The 22,052-nt window shown below is 34.1% G+C and overlaps 1 protein-coding gene across 1 annotated transcript; it reads left to right on the top strand.

The window, feature by feature from the left end:
* Nucleotides 1-8,851: 8,851 nt before the first annotated feature.
* On the top strand, nt 8,852-19,289 carry YIPF5 (Yip1 domain family member 5). Its single transcript, XM_074291709.1, has 6 exons — nt 8,852-8,989; nt 9,478-9,594; nt 12,051-12,223; nt 13,228-13,373; nt 15,506-15,687; nt 18,276-19,289. The coding sequence occupies exons 2-6, from the start codon at nt 9,488-9,490 to the stop codon at nt 18,436-18,438; spliced, it is 771 nt and encodes a 256-aa protein (XP_074147810.1). The 5' UTR covers nt 8,852-8,989; nt 9,478-9,487; the 3' UTR covers nt 18,439-19,289.
* The last annotated feature ends 2,763 nt before the right edge of the window (nt 19,290-22,052 follow it).

The following is a 22,052-nucleotide window of genomic DNA, read 5'->3' as shown; positions in this document are numbered from 1 at the left end:
GTTGGAAGAGGGCCACGTCCATCAGAATATATCCTCATATAGTATTTTTGTTGAAGTATATAATGATCTCCTGGTCCTGCTCATTTCACTCAGCATCAGTTCATATGTCTCCAGGCCTTTCTGAAATCATCCTGATGATCATTTCTTACAGAACAATAATATTCCATAATATTCATATACCACAATTTATTCAGCCATTCTCCAATTGATGGGCATCCACTCAGTTTCCAGTTTCTGGCCACTACAAAGAAGGCTGCCACAAACATTCTTGCACATATAGCACACATAGAGCAGAGAAAAGGAAGAATATAGAAATGCAAATAGAAAGGAAAACTAGAATAATTTGATGAAATAGATACTGAGGATCTTGATTGGTATGAACTGTTTGAGATTAAATTGAGGAGAATGAGGGAGTCAGTTTATATAGAGACAATACACAAACTAACTTTGAAAAATTTAAGAATATTGATCAATGCAATGATAATCATAGCTCTAAAGGAATTCATATAAAACATGAGACCTTGTTACATGTCTCTTGTCAAAAAGATGATAGACATGGCAATTATATGAAAATTGTGTTTACTATGTGTTATAAGTTCCTCCCTGCCTCCTCCCTCCCATACACACACAGTAAAGAAATTAGAAGGGGGAGGAAAGTAAGTAATATTGATGCCCCCAAATAGAACTATCAAAACATTTTTAGTGCACAGAAGGAAATAAAGTTCAAGGATGGGGGAAAGCACAGATAAGCAGGGAACTTTTAAAATGTGGAATTTATTATATATTTAAAAAGAACAACAGTATGAAATGGAACCTCAGATTTACATATGATGATCTTTTTTGGTATGTTTTCCTTTTTGGAGTTTAAATCAAAATTAAAAAAAAAAAAAAAAAAAAAAAAAACTCCAAGAGTTTCAAAACCTTTCCCAAAAAAACTTGATTCTTCTAACAAATAAAGATCTTATGAAGTATAGATACATACTTCTGACCCAAATATTACAGGTTTTTTCCCCAGGTGGACATGCAGCAGCTTAACAAGCAATTAAGAGGACACAATACTTCACAGTATATTAGTTTTTAGCCATTTTTCAGTCATGTCCAACTTTCCATGACCCCATTTTTGAGTTTTCTTGACTAAGATATTTTATAGATGAGAAAACTGAGATAAAAAGAGTCTAATGATTTGTCCAGGGTCACAGATTGGGTTCAGACCTCAGGAAGATGATTTTTCATAGACCCTTAACCCTATACTGTATCTCTCTGAGAGATTAATAATTAGTTTCCAAGTGATGAGGGTTGAAGTCCCTTTAAGATTTCCTTTCTGATTTCCCAACCCCTATGGCTGACCTTCGATTCACAAATCCTGGTCAAAAAGCACCCTTTTGAATATCCGGGCCCAGCCCCCACCGAATCTGAGCTGGCTTGGGTTTTCCCAGCCCCCACCGGATCTGAACTAATTGAAAGCCTGCCAAAAACTTGGGGCATCACCCACAAGTCCCTTTTAGGTATAAAAGAGCCAAGCTGAAGCTCTCACTTTGCAGGAGCCCTTCTGCCCAAACATGGTATCTTTCTGACCATGTTAGGGTTCCTGCCCTCCCAGCGAGCACCTTTGGCCCTGGCGTCTTAATAACTAAACTTTACTTCTAAAATCCCTACAATAAATCTTTTTATCAATCTAGGTTTTCGGGCTTGTAAATTCATTTACAGGGGACACTGCACCTCATGGGACTATCTTACTATCTTTGTGCCTACTAAAACAGGGTTCCCCTTTCCTATCTCTCATCACAAGTACTGTTTAAAATTCTGATTCTGCAAAGACTCACATCCTTGGTACCTTACAGAAAACCCTATTTTTTTCATTTGGCCCTTGACATTTCTGCAAAGCATCATTAGCATTTTTCAAAATTCTCTCAGTACTTTTTTGCATAGATTTGTTTATATATCTCGTTTATTAGATTGTAAGCTACTTGGATGTAGAGATTTTCTTTTGTCTCTTCTTATATTCTTGGCCTGCAATATAATAAGCACATAATAGGATTTTTAATAAATTTCACATATCATCCTCCTTATTTGTAATGTATATAGTAAATACAATAGGTATCAATAATTAAGCATCCATAAAAGCACATTTTATCTCAAAACTAGTTTGATATGTGAAGGGAACATATAAGAAAACAAGTTAAATCTAGAACAAAAGAGGGGGGGAAGTTAATTTTTTTATAGTGGATACCTGAAAACTAGGCCATTGAAGTAGAAAAGTCCCAGATAGAGAATCTTGCTCTTGTGAGTCAGAGTAAATATAGATCATTCAGATATCCTAAATGAGCCCCACCAAAGTGGACTCTTGGCTCACATTCCCAATTCAAACTTACTTGAAGATTTGGCCAACAGCAGATGACTTCTACTAATCCAAGAGTTCTGAGAGAAAATATTATTAAAAACAAATGATTTGGGAAGAGCCAACGTTTCCCCTCATTCTTTAGTCTTCATTTCAAAGTTCAGTCTTTTGAAAGACATTACTGATAATAAAATTAAATAAATAAAAAGTTAAGCCAACTTTCTTAACAATCTTGTTCAGATTCCACCCACGTGGGGAAACTCTTTGTGCTCTCTTCAGGTTTAGATAGGGATAAATTCTTTGATTAGGTTAGAGGTAATTTAGAAGTAAATGACACAATAAAAGTCATTAGAATAAATCCTGCTACTCAATGTAATCCATTCTCTCATTGTTAAACCATTACAGTTGATTGTCCTCCTAAGAAATATCCCTCTTCTAATGGCATATAAGCTGTGAACTTGCCATTAAGATTGTTTGTTGTTCAGGTGTCACTGATTTTTTTTTCTTTTTTTTTCATTTAAATGCTGGAATCATTAATAAAATGACTAATTACCCAGAAATTACATCTCTAGAACCTTTTTTTAAGTGCCACAATGTTAGGGTAATATATATATATATATATATATATATATATATATATATATATATATATATATATATATATATATATATATATATATATATAACTATCTTCTTCATGACGTTACTCATGAGCCAGCACCATAGACCTTTCCCTCAAGCAATCAGCTAAATGTTTCAGTTAATTCTCACAAAACAAAAACAGACAAAAAACATAGGCACACTCACACAAAACTCCATAAAGTCCACAAGCTAAGAATGATGGTACTGATACTTGTTGTTCAGTCACGACTAACTCTTTATGACCACATAGATGATAGTATGCTGACACCCTCCACTGGATTTCTTTCTTTTGAGTGGCAATTGAGGTTAAGTAATTTGCCTAGGATCACACAGCTAGTGAGTATTAAGTGTCTGAAGCTACATTTGAACTCAGATCCTCCTGACTTCAAGGCAAATTCTCTATCCATTGTGCTACCTAGCTCTGCCCCTATCTACTGGACTTTTTGAAAATATGAACAGACAATTTTCAGATGATGAAATTGAAACTATATCCACTCACATGAAAGAGTGTTCCAAATCACTACTGATCAGAGAAATGCAAATTAAGACAACTCTGAGGTACTACTACACACCTATCAGATTGGCTAAGATGACAGGAAAAAATGATGAATGTTGGCTGAGATGCGGGAAAACTGGGACACTGATGCACTGTTGATAGAGTTGTGAACAAATCCCAAACATTCTGGAGAGCAATCTGGAATTATGCCTAAAAAATTAAACTGTGCATACACCTTTGATCCAGCAGTGCTACTACTGGGCTTATATCCAAAACAGATACTAAAGAAGGGAAAGGGACCTGTATGTGCCAAAATGTTTGTGGCAGCCCTTTTTGTGGTGGCTAGAAACTGGAAACTGAGTGGATTCCCATCAATTGGAGAATGGTTGGGTAAATTGTGGTATATGAATATTAAGGAATATTATTGTTCTGTAAGAAATGACCAGCAGGATGAATACAGAGAAGCTTGGAAACACTTATATGAATTGATTCTGAGTGAAATGAGCAGAACAAGGAGATCATTTTACACTTCAACAATGATACTGTATGAGGATGTATTCTGATGGAAGTGGATATCTTTACAAAAAGAAGAACTAATTCAGTTCCAATTGATCAATGATGGACAGTAAAAGCTACAGCCAGAGAAGGAACACTGGGAAATGAGATGAACTGTTTGCATTTTTGTTTTTCTTCCCAGGTTATTTTTACCTTCTGAATCCAATTCTTTCTGTGCAATAAGAAATCCGGTTCTGCTCACATATATTGTATCTAGGATATACTATAACATACCTAACATGTATAAGACTGCCTGCCATCTAGGAGAAGGGATAGAGGGAAAGAAGAGAAAAATTGGAACAGAAGTGAGTGTAAGGGATAATGTTGCAAAAAATTATCCATGCATATGTTCTGTCAATAAAAAGTTATAATAAAAAATATGTTGGAGTGATTTGCCATTTCCTTACGTGGATTAAGGCAAAGGAAGATTAAGTAACTTGCTGAGGCTATTGAGTGTCTGAAGCTGAATTTGAACTCAGATCTTCCTGACTGTAGCCCAACATTCTATCTATAACACCTAGCTGCCTCTAAGGCACTGATGATAAAAGTAAGGAAAACAAAAGGCTAAGGTATCTCACAATTGGAAAAGAGGAAAGATGGATATTGTCAATAAACATTTAAGTGTCTAATAAGTCAGGTACTGTGCTAAACACTAGAGATACAAAAAGAGGCAAAAGAAAGGACCTGCCCTCAAGGTGCTCATAATCAAATGGGGGAAACAATATCAAACAATTATGTACAAACAAGTTATATACAAGATAAATAGTAAATTTACAGAGATAGTTGTTGGAATTCAGAGGTTGGGAGAAACCTCCTGTAAAGGATACAGTTTTAGTTGGAGCTTTAAGGAATGTAGAGAAGTCAATAGGCAGAAATAAGAGGGGGGGGGGGAACATTCTAGGAAGGGGAAACAACTAAAGAAAATGCCCAGAGCCAAGAGTTGGGGTTTTTCTTCTTTGAGGAACAATAAAGAGACCAGGTCACTTGATCAAAGAGGATGTAAGGTGTTAGAAGACTGGGAAGGTAGGAAAGAGCTGGGTTATAAAAGGCTTTGAAAAGCAAACAGAACATTTTATATTTGATCCTGGAGGTGATAAGGAACCACAGGAGTTTATTGAGTAGTGGGGTGAAATGGACAAATCTACATGTTAGGAAAATCACTCTGGAGACAAGGTGAGCTGACCCAACAGCAGGCTACTGCAATAATCCAGACATGATTGTGGTAAAATTCTTCCTTATAAAAAATAATCTAAGCATGAGGTGAGGAGGATATTAGAGTGAAGCCAGTGGCAGTGGTCAAGAAGGGGCTTATTCAAGAAATGTTGCAAAAGTGACATTAATAGGCTTCAGCAACAAATTGGAAGGGGTGGGGTGGAGTGTGAGAGATAGTGAGGAATCAAGGATGACTCCTGGACTATAACCGTGAGACACTAAGAAATAGTAATACATTTTTCAATAATGGGAAAAGTGACTGAGATGTGTATCTATTGGGAAACAGGGAGATTTAGACAGAAAAATAATATATTCTGTTTTGGACATATTGGATTTAAGATGTCTAGTTGGACACGACTAAAAAACACAAAATAGGGGGCAACTAGGTGGCACAGTGGATAGAGCACCAGCCCTGAATTCAGGAGGACAGAGTTTAAATCTGGTCTCAGACACTTAACACTTACTAGCTGTGTGACCTTTGGCAAGTCACTTAACCCCAGCCTCAGGGGGGGAAAAACACAAAGTACAAGAAAAATAGCTTGGGAAAGAAGTGAAGGATCAAGAATTTGGAAGGCACAGTATAGACAAAAGTAAGATTTTTGTATAGGAAGATAGAGGAAGAGGTGAAAAGTCAAATGATTATGGTCAAATAGGAATGAGAATGATTGAATGTGGAGGTGTTCTATTTGCAAGTCAAGGATCAAGATCAAGGATTTTGGTCTTGGTTGAGGTGGAATTGAAGAATAGTTCATAGGAGGTCACAGCAAGAGATGAAAGTATAACCAGCACAATAGGAGACACATGTCCTGATCCCCATCAAGCTTTATCTTCTTCCTTCAAGAGAAAGGTATAACCAGACATAGAAGGAGAAGGCCTGAAGTCTGAGATTTTCCACATCTCACTTGGGAAACTGGTCTGGAAGTAGGAGGCAGACAAAAGTCACTCTGTGTTGGCACAATTGAAGTTGCTACTTTGGGACAGGTAGAAGATACCCAGCCAGAATCCCAACCTGGCCCTTTCAGTCCTCCCTCAAGGGACATGTTTCTCCAAACAGGTTCATTCAGAACATTTTTCTACTCTTCTCATTTACTTTTTAAATAAAAATCTACATAAAGATACATTGGTATCAGAGTTAGTTTAATCACCTTGTTATTGTGCTGGGCTGGATTCTGTTAGCATTTAGTGTTTTCACTGGATTTTTAGGATCACAGATTTTCAACTAGAAATGAATTAAAATGGCAGTTAAGTCCATTCCTTTCTTTTCACAGAAGACAAAATTGATATCCAGCAAACATCTTTTTTTTTTTTTTTTTGAGGCTGGGGTTAAGTGACTTGCCCAGGGTCACACAGCTAGGAAGTGTTAAGTGTCTGAGACCAGATTTGAACTCAGTCCTCCTGAATTCAGGGCTGATGCTCTAAGTGTTAAGTGTATGAAACTAGATTTGAATTTAGGTCCTCCTGATTCAAGGCTGATGCTCTATTCACTGTGCCACCTAGATGCCCCCAGTAAACATCTTAAAATCAACATATCTAAAACAGAATTATCTTTCCCTCACACCTGTCCTCTTACCTAACTCCATATTATTGTTGTTAAAATCATCACCATCTTTCTATAGAAGTAAAGGTAAAGTGGGGGTGTGGCAGAGAAAGTTGGTATTTTAAAAAAGGGATATCTAGTATTGCTTAATGAAGGCAAACATACTGTGAAAGATCATTCTTAGGAAACATTATTAACGAAATCTTCAACTGTTTTGTATCCATTTTGAAGACAGAAAGTTCTTGCGTATACATATTATCACACTTTTTGTGATAATATAGAACTAAAATGAGTTTCCATTTATTAAGGCTAAGCAAATTCGATTGAATTGGGAATATTTTTGTTTTGTTTTGAAAAATAAGAATTAAGAGAAACATGGAAAGATAGTGAAGCAATCATAACCAGGAAAATAAGTACAATATAAACAAAGATAAACTCAAAGTGTATACTATGGCAGCATAAAGACCAAGCTGACTGAAAATTGGAGCTAATTTTAATAAGCCATGAGAAAGGCCTCAGTCAATTATTTAACCTTTGCAGCAGAAATGGTATCTCTAGAAACAAAAATGTAAAGACTGATAAAAAAGACTGAAAAACTCTTATGATAGTTGATCACAGTGAAAAGTGAAAAAAATCAAGTCCCTCTCTTCCTTAACAAAAGTTCAGATGAAAGATTTCAGATACTGTCAGACATTGTCCATGTTTTTGGAAATGGGTTTACCAAAGATTGTTTTTTTTGTTGCTCTCCCCCTCTTTTTTTTTTTTCTTTTTAGTCTTTGTGGAGAGAAATATATTCAGAAGTAAATTTATAAAAACAAAAGGCATCTACAAGTTCTCAAGCATCAAGGTTTAGGTCATACAGCCCTTTGAGGTTTGCAAGATGCTTTATACACGCTATCTCCTTTGAATCTCACAACCACCCCATAAATTAGGCACTGTTTTTATCATCTCCACTTTGTAAAGAATCTGAGGTAAAATATTTTAACTCGGCTCTCTCTGATTCTAAGTCCAGTGCTCTAAGATAGATGGCAGACATGATTTGTTAACAAAATAGGTTAATTTCCTAATGGTTTCCTCAGCTTATGCTATCACTAATCCTAGAATTTCAATTTTTTGTTGATACTATATACTTATTGATTTAGGACTCTATCTATCTTTAAATAACCCTGACATTTTTATTACAAAGTGATTGTAGTTGTTTATGATTTTCAATCATCATAGCCCAGCTCCAGGATAATGTGGAAAAGCTAGGTTCAAACCCTTTTCCAAAACTCTTCACAAAGATTCTACTTTTTTTTTTTCTCCCCTGAGGCTGGGGTTAAATGACTTGCCCAGGGTCACATGGCTAGGAAGTGTCTGAGATCAAATTTGAACTCGGGCCCTCCTGCATTCAGGGCTGGTGCTCTGTCCGCTCCGCCACCTAGCTGCACCTCTACTTTCTGCCCGAAAGCCTCAGAAACTGCAATATTTCGCCCTTTTTCTACTCCCCTTTGAGCAGCTGAAGAATTCTAATTTGATTCCCTTTAGGATGTTTTTTGCTACAACCCTTTTCTCACACAATAAATGCATATAGGATGTATTAGACTCTTGAATTTCAGGTCCCTTTTCCGTTTTCAAATTCTGCTTCTGACGCCTAGGAGCAGCGATCACTTAATAATATGCGTCATTTTTTTTTAGTTGTAAAATAAAAGAAGCGGAGTTGATGGCTTGCATGGGTCCTTCCATCTTTAAACTATGACCTTTGCTACCTGCGTGACTCTGGGTAATTTTCTTTTCCTACACCTCGGTTTTTTCATCTGTAATTCATAGAGCTGGACTAAACTTTTTAGATCTCAAATGCTCCTTCCAGATTCAAAAGAAATCCCATTGACAAATGATCTATGATCCCTTTCGTCAGATCTTCTGCGCCTGCGCTCTTTCCTCTTTTTTTTTTTTTCCTATTTGCTATAGGATTAGGAAGCGCATTTTCTCCCTCCCCAAAGCTTTCAGTAGTAAATGCGCATGCTCATGAGGACAGACTTCCTCCTTTCCGATTTCCGCCCTTCCTTCAAACCTGGTCTTATAGCCAGGAGGATCTGCGCCTGCGTCTGTTGGTGTGCCCCGGAAGCAGTTTTTTGGCCCTTTGACACGTAGCAACAACACCGCTTTGGGGAAATCTGCTGCAGACCCTGGGGGGATTTTAAGGCCGCTGGAGCCGTTCCTGCTCTAGGTAAGTGTTCGCGGGCCTTCGTGCTAAACTAGGCAATGTCTTTTCGGACAGCTTGAAGCCCTCTGCTTCTTGTCCTGGTCCCAGAGCTGCTTTATCGGGTGGAGCCGCTCCGAAAGAGCCGGCTCCTCCTGGTTTGGGCCGCGCCCCCCCGCCCCGTCCCGGGCCGGCCCGAGGCTCTGGTTCTCCGGAATCACACTGAGCTTTTCCACTCACTCTTTCTCTCCGTGTCTGTGACGTGCCGCGGCAGCGGAGTAGCTCCTTGGGGGTCACAGCCGCGCCCACCCGGGGCTCTTCCTGAGGCCCCACCTCGCCGCCTCTCTCTCGCGTTCCCCCAACTCCACCGCTTCTCCCCCCGTGATTCTCCAGATTCTTTTCCCAAAGGCGTTGGAGCACGATGATGACTTGTTTTTTCCCAGCCTGCCCCGAAGCAGGATCTTTAGCAGATCCAGAGTTCACATAACACCCGAGTTTTCACTCTTCTGTTGCAGATTATCCGCGATGTCAGGGTTCGACAGCTTTAATACGGATTTCTACCAGACCAGTTACAGCATCGATGACCAAACACAGCAGTCTTATGATTATGCTGGAGGGGGACCATATAGCAAGTAACTTTATGACTTTTCGCAAAAATTTTTTTTTGCTCATATTTTGGGCATATCTAATAGGAGGCATAGCCACTTAGCAGTGTGACTTTTGGTCCAGTAAATTAACACTGGTATACTGAGATTAATCAACTGTCAATGGGGGATAGTAATACTTGGATTATTTACCTCACAGTGTCGGAAAGAAAGAAATTTGCGAATTTTAAACAGCCAGAAAAGTAGGAGTTATTACTATTATTTTGCATTTTGTCATGTTGAAGAGTGCTCTGTGCACAACCCCGATTATCTAGAAGTTTGAATTTTTGTAGTCTCTTAAGAGTATTGCAAAAGATTTTCACAATGTAAAGTAGTCAGGAGGAAAAATGAAAAATTAATCTCCCTGAAATTCATGCTGCTATGTTGCCATGTTATTTACAATCTTAGTTCTTGCAAAAGTGTCAAGACATAAGTTGGAATAGACTTTTCAGTAGACCAAAAAATGCTAGTGGTAGAAACCCCTAGAAATTGAATAATGCTAATCAGTCATTTGTGGTGAAAAAATTTTTTAAAAAGATATACTTAGTTCATTATTTTAATTCTGTTCATTTTGAGACTTATTGAGATTATAATCGAAATTAGAAAAGGGAAAAGGTATGTAAGTGCTGGACTTGAATTAATTCACAAATTTGGTAGTTAAAAAGTATGATGAACTAAGGCCTCTTCCCAGATTATTTTTCTATAGTTTGGTTCCAATTGATTCTCCTTACTGTAAAATTATCTAATGGCCTTCTAGATGGTGATCTTTCTGACTGTTAAGCATATTTTGAGGTAATGATGGTAAAACTAAGAAATCATGTTTTAGCTTTGATAGCTTCAGGTTTTTTAACGCTTACAACAATTGGGTTTTGCCACTGCTTCATATATGTTAGTATGTAAGATAATGACATTTTAACATCCGGCTCTGTCATTTCAGAAGACATATTGACTTTCCTGATTTAGTTTGCTGATTATAGCAAGTCAGTGGTAAATTTTCAATCTGTATTGCCAGAGAAAATCTTTAGCACTGGCTTTCTTTGAATATCTTTTATACTTCTTATCAGTAAGGAGTACACTATTTTTATCCTTCCTGTGCTTCAGAAACATAGTACTCTGGGGTAGAGTGAGGGAAGGCAAATTCAAGCCTTTTTGACCATGACTTAAGGGAAATTAAGGGTGTCCCACTAAACCAAATCCTTCATTAAGTCCTTGAAATAGATACATAAAACCAGGAGTAAAGAGAGCCTTAGGCCTCTGTATAACGTTGAAAAAAGCAAAGACTCTTTCTTCATATGTACTCTAAAGGGGTAGGATTATATGTTCTCTAAGGGCACTTCCAGATCTCTGCATTTTGAAAAGGTGCTTTTAAAAAGATATTTTAAGGACTTTTTATTGTAGAGTGTCTAGATCAGTGACATGTGCATTAAGAAAATGTTTACTGTCATGTTTTCAAAGATTAGATTTTGTCAACATATAGAAGACTTGGGACAAAGAATAATTAAATTTATGTATTCTGATTTGATTTGAAATTAATGGAATTCTTAAAGAGGTTTGGACATTTAAAAAGCAATAGAGAATGGAATAAAATGAGATTAAGGTTTTATTTTTAATAGTAATAGAAAATAATTCATGTAGTACTATATAGAGAATATTGTTTTTTGTGATTTTTTTAAAGAACTTAGCTTCAGTTTTATTTTATAAGCACAACTTAGAAAAACAATAACAAGGTATTCAGAAGTTTATATTTGGTTATCTTTATTATGTTCCTGCATAATGATCTTGTGAAGTTCTTATATTAGTATATTATATAGCACTTAATTACAAATACAAATATCTTCTCATTCCATATAATTAACCATTATATCTGTAATTATACTGCTCCCTCTCCCAAACTTCTCTCTCTTTTTCTCTCTCTTGTGTTTTTCTCTCTTCCTCTTTCCCTTTTCTCTTTTGTTATTTCCCCCTGCTCCCTCTCCACCTCCCTGCCCTTCACCTATTTTTAAACAACCATGATAGACTGAACTTCACACAGTTGTTAAATTTGTATCTTTAAAAATGGCAACAAAAATGAAATAAGACACCTCTATTTCAAAGACAGACACTCAATTCTCTTGGGCATTCCAGCAAAGAACCCCAGAGTCATTGGGTGGACCTTCCAGTAAAATATAAAATTACGGCATAGGGACTAGAGCAGTTTTTTCCTCTCTTCTTTTAATTTTAATAACTGATCTTGTCATTATCAGTGAATAAAAAGAAAACTCATAAATTCAAGTAAGATAGGACTGCCAGTAGTCAATAAAGTAGATATAATAGGAACAGTATAGCTAAACTAAAGACTTTTCCACAGCCAGAATGAAAGTTTAGGAGTTTAAACTTCATTTATTGATTAATATTGGGAAAAAAAGAAGACGTTTTGGAGTAATATAATTTTCTTTTCTTTACAGACAGTATGGTGGCTATGACTATTCTCAACAAGGCAGATTTGTCCCTCCAGACATGATGCAATCACAGCAGCCTTATACTGGACAAATTTTCCAGCCAACACAGGCATACACTCCATCTACACCACAATCATTCTATGGAAACAATTTTGAGGACGAGCCACCTTTATTAGAAGGTATAAGTTTGTTTTGTTCCCCCTCCTCCTCACCCCAGACAAAATAAGATGTTTTTATTTAGTAAATTAGTAAAATAAAAGTTTAAAATAGTTTGGAAGTCAGATCTAATTTAGACAAGTGTCCCCAATCATTTCTTTTTTAAAAGAAATCCTGTTATGGGTAACCCAGTTTTAACAAACTCATTGAGATTTAAAAAGAACTTTAAATAGGTCATATGATCCCACGTACTAAAGTTAAACTTGAAAGGTAAAGAAATAGGTTTTTATACTCATATTAGTTTGCAAGTGACAGTGCTATACTTAATATAGTGATGAAATTCTAGCTGTGGAAAAAGGAAAAAGGAAAAAAGTAAATTTGTTATTAATGATTCTATTTTACCTAAAAACACTGTAGTAGACAGTGTATATTATCTACACCATATAGCATATGGTGTAAAACACTGATACATAGGCGATATCGAACACTAATTCACAGTCTGATGGTTTTGAAAATTTCAATATTAGTTCTAGAACTTTGTAAATTCTTTCTAGGTATTTCTTAAAATGTGATTGTGGCAATCACATAGAAAAAACTGTTATTTATTCCATCACATAGTGTCCTTGCTCTGCCACCATAGTAGGAGAGTTCCGTGTAATAAATATGGAATATTCTACAAATACGTAAAATTTATATTTAAAGTTTAGGAAAATCTCCACTATTAAATATTATACCTATAAGTTCAGCTGTCCAATTTGAAATAGTTTTATTTGTTAGAAAAAAATTTGTTTTGATTAAATTGGGATTTTTCTCCTAATTTAAAATAATGGTAAAATGGGGCAGCCTGATGGTGCAGTAGAGAGAGCACCAGCCCTGAAGTAAGGAGGACCTGGGTTCAAATTTGGTCTCAGACACTTAATATTTTCTAGCTATGTGACACCCTGGGCAAGTAACCCCAATTACCTCAGCAAAAAATAAATAAATAAATAAAATAATATGTATATGTTTTTATTTTTTCTTTCCTTAGAATTAGGAATCAATTTTGATCACATCTGGCAAAAAACACTAACAGTGTTGCACCCATTAAAAGTAGCAGATGGAAGCATCATGAATGAAACCGATTTGGCAGGACCAATGGTTTTCTGTCTGGCCTTTGGAGCCACATTGTTACTGGTAAGTCTTAAAAGTATAAAATTTTCTCTAAATAATACCCATTTCTTCACATATAATAAGAAGCAAAACAAATAAGCAAAATATCCCTAGTGTTTTCACTAAGTTTCACCAAAATCTGTTTTCATGTTTTTTAGTATTCCTCATATAATGAATAATGTTAGTGTTTAGATCTCCAGTTTTACCAGTTCATCTTTCCCAAGGACACTAATTTACCATGATTTCAAAATCTGTTCACATTTCTTCTTCAAAAAATGAAAATTTGGTTATTAGCAAAAATCTATATAAAAAATTTGGGAATCTTTTGTAGTTTCTATTCCTTTATTACAAAATGACACATAGTTTAGTTTTGTTAATTTATTCTTCCACATTTTCTTTGGTAAAAATGACATTCTTTTTAATTATTAGTTGTGCATTTGACTTTTAAGTTTTTGTTTTATTTTAGGTTATTTTTTCTTCATTTTGCCATTTAGTTGAACTAAAACTTATTTAAAGAAAACTAGAATTTTAAAAAGTATGTCAGGCTTTTGAGGAATTGGCATTAGCATGTTTTAAGATCTAGGATTGTTGGTTTCAAAATGTTTATAAATCGATTCAAGAAGTCCATTGAAAATATTCTGTAAACTTTTTCATTGTATTCCCTTTTAGGAAGACATTTTAACTTAAAAGCTTTAGAGATGTTCCTTGTTAGAATGTACATAGAGAAGTATAGTTATGGTATGGTATGGGCATTATATTTGTTGTTCAATTCTATACACTGCTTCTTTAACTTGAGTAAGATACTTAATGTTCTGAACATGTTCACTGTAAGATGGGAGTTAATACTACTATCTCAGACTTGATTTAAGGGTTAAATGAAATAAATTTGAAGAGACTTAGAAAAACTAAAGCTGCAAACATTTCTCCACCACTCAACCTAAGGCCATTCCCCATACACCAACAGTTTAGACTTTATACTAAGGTAATTTACCAGTCCCGATTTGCAGCTGTTCTACAGCTTAGAGTCTTTAAAGTCACTTGAGATGTATGTTAGAAGTGAGACTAGAACACAGGTTTTTCAGGCTTGGAGACTACATATTCTATCATACATACATATTTATAATCTTCAAAAATTATCTTGTGATATAAATTATTTAGATCAATTTAATGCGGGATTTTACATTAATAATTCTTTTTTTCAGTATACAATATAAACATTTTTTAAAAGCATAAAAATGAAATATGGATTGCTTTATTTAAGATATTATTTCTTTGACCCTCAAACTTTAATTCAAACAGGAAATTCTAATGTTGAAAACTACTAGGTAGCTAATCATTTTGTGGATGAGTTTAGGAAGCTGGGATTGTTGCATAATTTAAATTTTTTTTTTTTTTTTTGTTTCTCCCTAAAGGAAGCTGATTATGATTTAATTTATTTTGTGGTAATTGTGTTTTCACAGATGATTTTCAATGCCTTCTTTATTTTATCTTTCCTTTGTGTAGTTAGCAATAAGTTTTATTATAGAAAAGGTCAACTTGTGAAAATATATTGGAACAAGTAAATTGGGAATATTTTCTTTTAACAAGTAATATTTTAGTAGTATATGAATCTAGTGTTATAATCTTGGTAGCTACATTTTCAAGTGAAAACAAATTGTTTTTAATTCTAATTATTTGAATATATCTTCCTAGTATACTCAGATATTCTGAGTGATTCTCTTGTTTCTTTGACATATTATATGCCCCAAAACTTCAAGGGTTCAAAGAAGAAAATCAACTTGGTCTTTTCAGTAATTTTTGCCATTGCTTTGTTTTATTTGCTAAATCCTAAGATTGCCTTAAAATATATAATCTGAAAAATTGGAATAAATGTGTTGTGCCTTGTACTATTCAGTTTTTGCTATTTAGTGCTTTTCATTTTTAATAAATGATCCTCTATTATCATAAGGACTGTTTTTAACTTTGTAGTATAGTAGTAGCTACAGTGAACCCATCCTCTTTATTTCTCCCTTTTTCCCCTTTCATCAAACTGGAAAAAGAATGAAGTATGTATGCATATTTTCATGTAAAGTGTGTTTAATGAATAAAACACTCTGTAAACATTTGATTCTTGTTTTTAACTTGCACTTTTTTTTTTTTTTTTTTCTTAATCACAGGCTGGTAAAATTCAGTTTGGATATGTATATGGGATCAGTGCAATTGGATGTCTAGGAATGTTTTGTCTATTAAACTTAATGAGTATGACAGGTGTCTCATTTGGTTGTGTCGCTAGTGTACTTGGATATTGCCTTCTTCCGATGATCCTACTTTCCAGCTTTGCAGTTATATTTTCTTTGCAGTGAGTATTAAATATTTAAGCCTTTATGTTCCACGTAGTAGCAAAGTACTACTTATTCTTTTGGAGATATAAATAATATACAATATTAAGAATTGACTTTAAAAATGTTTAATATTACTTTCACGTATACCTGTAAGAGAAAATTTTATCAGTATTAGCCACACTTACAGTCATGGTTAATCTCTCATCTTATTGTCATCATCATAAAGAAATACAATATTTGTGTTGGTAGTTTTCTTTTGTTAATATGCTAAAATTATGATAGTTCTATAATAGAGCCTAATTACTTTGATTCTTTGGACTTGTGCTAAACTTGTATAAATAAAATATGGTATATTGATATAAACTAAATGGTGTTTTATCTAATGGTTTATAAGATTTCAAACTACCAATAGTATTCATGACCTTAGATATATTCATAAAAAAGCAGTCAGGTGCCTAGTAACAGATAAATAGTCAGATAATTGACTTATTTTCATTATAATTAATAACTTACCTACTGTCTTTAAAGTGTATAATCTGTAGTACTTTATATTGATCCTGAGGAGAACCTTTTGTGGCTGTATATCAAACTGAAGTGGTAGAGGATTGAATAATTTTTTTTTCCCCTTCTGTGTTCTTTGTTGACTTTACCAAGACAATATCTAAGAAACTCACAGGGAGAGGAAAAATTCTCTCATTCCTGTTTAAATGGTTGGACTAGCTAATTTCTAGTGTCTTTCTAACCTCTGAATGCCATGAAGCCTCTGATACACAGAAAATAATGATATAGAGAGACTAATACCTTGCATATCAAATTGAAGATCCAGAAGAGATCCTAGCATTTATTAAGTACCTATTTTTGCTAGACACTGAAGTAGGTACAGTCTTCCGGATTCAAGTACAAAAGGGAGATAGTGTTTACTCCAAAGGAGCTCTCATTCTTAATTAAGTAAATGTAAGATATATTTAAAATAAATATATTTGTGGAGGAGGGCAAGTACTCATAACTGAGGAATTGGGAAAGATTTCTTAAAAGGGAAAGCACCAAAAATGAGCCTTAAATAAGAGAGCCAGAAGCTCTTAGGAGCAGAAGTAAAGAGATTATTTCAGTCATGGACATAGGAGATAGAATGTCTTAGATCAATTTGACAGAATCATAGAATACAGAGTAGAGAAGAAGTAATGTGTAATTAATCTGTAAAGATAAGCTCCAGGTAGATTGTAAAGGCTTTGAATTTGTATTTATCCCAAAGGTTATGGGTGGCCACTCAGTCTTAAGGTAAGGGAGTAATATGGGCAGCCTTATACTTTAACATCAAAATCAATTTGACAGCTTGTGAAAGAGATTTTGTAAAAGAAGGGAAAACATATAGAGATATTAGGCTAGTGTAATAATCTAGGCAAGAATTGATAAGGACTTGGATTAGGAGAGTTTGGGTATAAATAGAAGGGAATAAACGATAGAGAGGTAGAATTGACAACCAGTTGCATATGGGAAGTGAGATTGAAGAGTTGACTATAAAGTTCCTGGAAGAATAGTAGTACTCTATGCAGAAAGAGAAGTCAGGAAGAACAGTATATTTAGGGGGAAAGAGATTAAATTCAATTTTGTACATATTAAAGTTTAAGATGCTAAATTTAATAAAGCTACCTTTGGGCATCTAAATAGAGATGTCTGGTATTTGCTTAGAGATGTGCAGGATTTGATGCTTAGGATATAGATTAGGTATGGATATATAGTGGATATTTTGAGTATTATCTGTGTGGTACTGGAACTCCTGGGAACTAATGAGATCACCAAGATAGCACATAGAGATAAAGGTGAGAACAAAGGCAGAATTCTGAGCTATATATGCAAGTATAGTATGTAGGACTTGAATATTGAACCTGCAGCAAAATGAGGACTCACCATGAGACCCAAGAATGATAAGCTGAATCATTAATAAGATGTGAAGCCTTACATTTGTGAAGTTGTGAAGTTTTTTGTTGAGTTTTGTTTTTTTTAGTCCATATCTGTGGTGGAAAGAGTATGTGGAAAAACATTGTGACTTTTTAGAGTGGGGAGTGATGGTGATAGATTTCAGTCTCCCTATCAATCAACAATGTAATCAGTATAATGTAATTGAAGGTGACATTAAAAAGAATCACTCTTGTCTATTATGAGAGGCTAAATAGTTCCAATGTCTTTTTCTCTGATATTGTCATATGTAGAGTATTGTATTTTGCTCTAGGTCTTTATGAAGGATATTGATAAACCATAGAAAGAAGATGACTAGGATGTTGAGGGGATAGGGATCAGAATTTACAAGGGTCATTTGAAAGAACTAGTTAGCCTGAAAAAGAGAAGACTTAGAAAAATATAATAGTTGTTGTCAGGTACTTCAGAGGCTTATTAACATGTGGGGAAAAGATTAATTTAGTTTTTAGAATTTTGTTAAAAATTGCTATCAGCCACATTTTTCATAACTTGGAGAGGGGATACTAATCGAATCTACAAATGTTTGATGTCTAAGCATTCAAATATAATTTTTAAAAATAGTTAACACATTTTTATATTGTTTTCAGAATACTTGAAAATAACTTTACCCACATTTTTCTTGTTCTAGGGGAATGGTAGGAGTTATTCTCACTGCTGGGATTATTGGATGGTGCAGTTTCTCTGCTTCAAAAATTTTCATCTCTGCCTTAGCCATGGAAGGACAGCAACTTCTAGTAGCATATCCTTGTGCTTTGTTATATGGAGTCTTTGCCCTTATTTCCATTTTTTGAACTGTATATCTTGGATATTGGACATCAGTGGGCCAAATACTAAAAAAGTAAAACATCGAACTCTTAAATTGGACCAGCAGACCATGCTACACCATCACTATCATGCAGATTTAACTCTTGACCTTTGGAACAATGGGAATAAACATGTATCTCTTGTTCATTTTTATAGAACTTTTGAATACTTGGATTTCCCGCAATGTGTCTAGCTTTAAGTTTAAGTGTTTGTGGTTATATGAATAAGATGTAATGTTTCTTTCCTGTTCCTACAGCTTTTAGAAAAACAACTTTGTTTCTTGCAAATTATTATGTTTTTGATAGATTTTTATCAAATAAGGGTGAAAGAAACAATAGTTACAGGTCTTTCTAGACACCATTCCATGTAACACATTAGCAGATATTCCGATGCTAGATCTATTGCAAAATTTGTTTCCCAAGATAGAGAAGAAAATTTTTAGTACACTTGAACCAAATGCACTTGAAACAAACGTGATTCCTGATGTAATATGTTGTGAGTTTGCATTTCAAAGGTTATGCCTTTAAATTATCTTATGTAAAAGAACTTGCTAAAATGCAAAGGAGTACAAATGACTAAGTCTACTTCTGATAGACTCGAAATGTGAATAAATGTTTAGATATTAGCATTAGCAGAAATAAAGTGACTAGGACTGGCTAGTCAAAACTAATACTTGTATTAACAATTGATATGAAGTTCACAGTACTTCCCAGAAAAAAAAAAAAAAATCACTAGCCTTTTTGAGAAGGATACTTAAAATATAGCAGTTGTCGTAATGCAGTTATCAATGTAAAGTACATTTGATGCTTATTGATTAAATTTTCCTGAAGTAATTTTACCCGTTGTTGAGTTGGCTTTTTCTAAATCATTTTCTCTGTGTCTTTGTGTCAGTGCTGGTTTTGAAGTCCTTTTCCTGGTCTTACCAATCTATAAGGATAGGGTTAACTGATACAAACTTAAAAAGGAAAGATTAAATATAAAGACATTTACTATAGCTTTTATAATATTACTTTCTTTTGCTCTCATCAAAATTACATTTTCTCATTCTGAGTAGTGTTTTGTTTGAACTTTACACTGAAATATTATTCGTATACTGAGTATTAACTATCCATGGTGAAAGTCACTGATTCCAGATAAAATATAATCCTTGAGAAAATGGTGAATTTCAATAGGAAGAGTACTTTTAAAGCACATTTATTGAAAAACACTATATTGTATCAGTTCTTTAAAAATGTTTAGTTTGTTTATGTGATACTACTTTAAAGATCATTTTCAAAGTCTAAAAGGTGACAGATTCAACATGTATTTTAAGAAGTGTTTTTTGTTTACTTTTTAATTCATAAAATTGATAGTTTTTTTTGGAAGGAAATGACAGTATTTGGATAGTTTTCAAAATAGCTGATCAACTTTTGTTGTATTGCATGCTGGGCCAGTATAATTTTTATTACTTTTTCATAATAAACTATCTTTGCATTTTTCATTAGTGAGTTTTTTAAAGAGGTTCTGTAAATGGAAAACTTTAATGAGCTCCTGCTAATATTAAATTTTTTCACAGAAAACAGGGTGAAGAATTAATTGTTCTTTGGGAATTCTGTTCTCCCCTTGCTTTATTTATGTGTTATAACAGTTGACCCTTCATTTACATGCCCCAAGTATTTTGTGGTAAAATGACTGGTTCTGAATTTTTTATTACATTATAAACCACAAAGTCAAATAAATAAAAAGGGACAAAAATCCATATATAAAACACTTAAGCATTGAATGAAATACAAACTTAACTGATTCCCTTACATCTATCTGAAGTTCTTTTGCCTATGGCTTTGTTTCCTTATGTGTGGATATCCATATAAATAGATGTTTATATGCGTATATATCCACATTTTGTACGTATATCCATATTTGTATACATGTGCATCTAGTTGTAGTCATCAATTTTCTGATCTTAACTCTTTACTTCATAAAGGTTTTTTTGTTTTGTTTTTTTAAACCATATTTCCTTCTATACTTTAAAATTTTAAATTAACTTTTTTTCCCCCATAAACTCTGGTGGGAAGGGGTAAGCAGAATGTAGGTTTTTAGCACCTGTGAGTCTAAAGGTATGAGAACTTCTAACTTTCTTCACCTATGTAAGTCAGCAAATTTACTGTAACAGCTCTAGAGAATGTTGCCAAGGAAATGTCAGATAACTTGTATAAGGTCACATAACTAGTATGTGTGAAAGACAGAATTTGAATCCAAGACTTCCAGATGCAAGATCCACTGTTCCATGCTGCCTTTCATTTCTCAATAACAATTTTTCAAAACCAAATAAGGATATAATAATGGTGTATTTAAGCCATGCATATTTAAAAGCCATATTTAATGAGTAGGTTGTTCCTTTTGCCATCTGACTAGACATAATAATATTGGTCCTCCTTAATCTTTACTCAGTTATATAAATAGGCCTACTATATATTTTTGAAATATTTTTCCTCTGGATTCTCTGCTAATGGATAACAAGTTAAAAAGAACAGAAAATGTTTAGAATACAATTAAGTGATGCCTATTTGACTTATTTGCAAGTCAGTGCCTTTTAACATTGTGAGTCAAATACATCCTCATATCTGCTTCAGGAACAATTGTAAATGTACTAAAAAAAAGGAACTAATCCCATTTTTCCTATCATTTATAAGGTCACGTACATGTGACTACCTCAAATGGAAAACCTAACTTTGAAAGTGAAATGAAGTAACAAAGGTAAATCCATATTCAAGTTCTAGTTCTGAATGTGGGAACATCAAATTCTATGGGCATCAATTTCCTTATTTATACAATATAAAAATTGAACTCTTCTAAATCCATGAGTCTGAGATCTTATGTGGCCTGTCACTAAATCAAATTGGCATAATAAATTAATATCATCCTAGTAAACATGCTCAAAAGAACAGATTTAGTGAAATGATTGGTTCAACTTTAATACATTTTGCTGGTAGAAATATATATATTAAAGTTTTGTATAAAAGGCTACTAGTTTTCAAGTGAGACAACCCTTCCATAAAAACATGCAAATAAAGGAATGGCATTGGAGCCTCTATCAAAAACTACATCTGAAGCAAACTTGCTTTAAAGCCTTTTCACTCTTAAGAGTTCTCCAAGTTAAATTTAGCCTTATAAATTAGAGTCTCACCTTGCAAGTTTAATATTAAACCTTAGCCACTGGCAACTAAATGGAAATTGTATTTAGCTTTCCTGTTTTCATTTTATAAATTACAGCTTCTTTGGGGGGGGGGGGTGAGAAACAACAGTAAAAAGTCTTTATTTTTTAAATGTTTCATTTTTAACCAAAAAAGAACATTTCATAATTGAAGTAGAACACAAAAATGGGTTTACATGTAAAAGTAAATATTCTATACTGTTTACTTTTATAAGAAAGTATAATAAATTCAGTCCATTACTTTTAAAATTACCTTGCTTGGTGATAAGTCCTTTTGAACTATCTTCTGTACTATTTTATATATTTTTAAAAATGCTTCAAGATAAAAAAGAGTGCAACAAGCAAATAAAATGCACATAGTAATCATTTTCAAAAATATTTCTTCTCCATGTTGAGCTCCACTTTCTC

This window comes from Sminthopsis crassicaudata, chromosome 2, assembly GCF_048593235.1.
Source record: "Sminthopsis crassicaudata isolate SCR6 chromosome 2, ASM4859323v1, whole genome shotgun sequence".
Classification (NCBI taxonomy): Eukaryota; Metazoa; Chordata; class Mammalia; order Dasyuromorphia; family Dasyuridae; genus Sminthopsis; species Sminthopsis crassicaudata.
The sequence above is the reverse complement of the archived record's forward strand: the minus strand, read 5'-3'. Positions and strand labels throughout refer to the sequence as shown.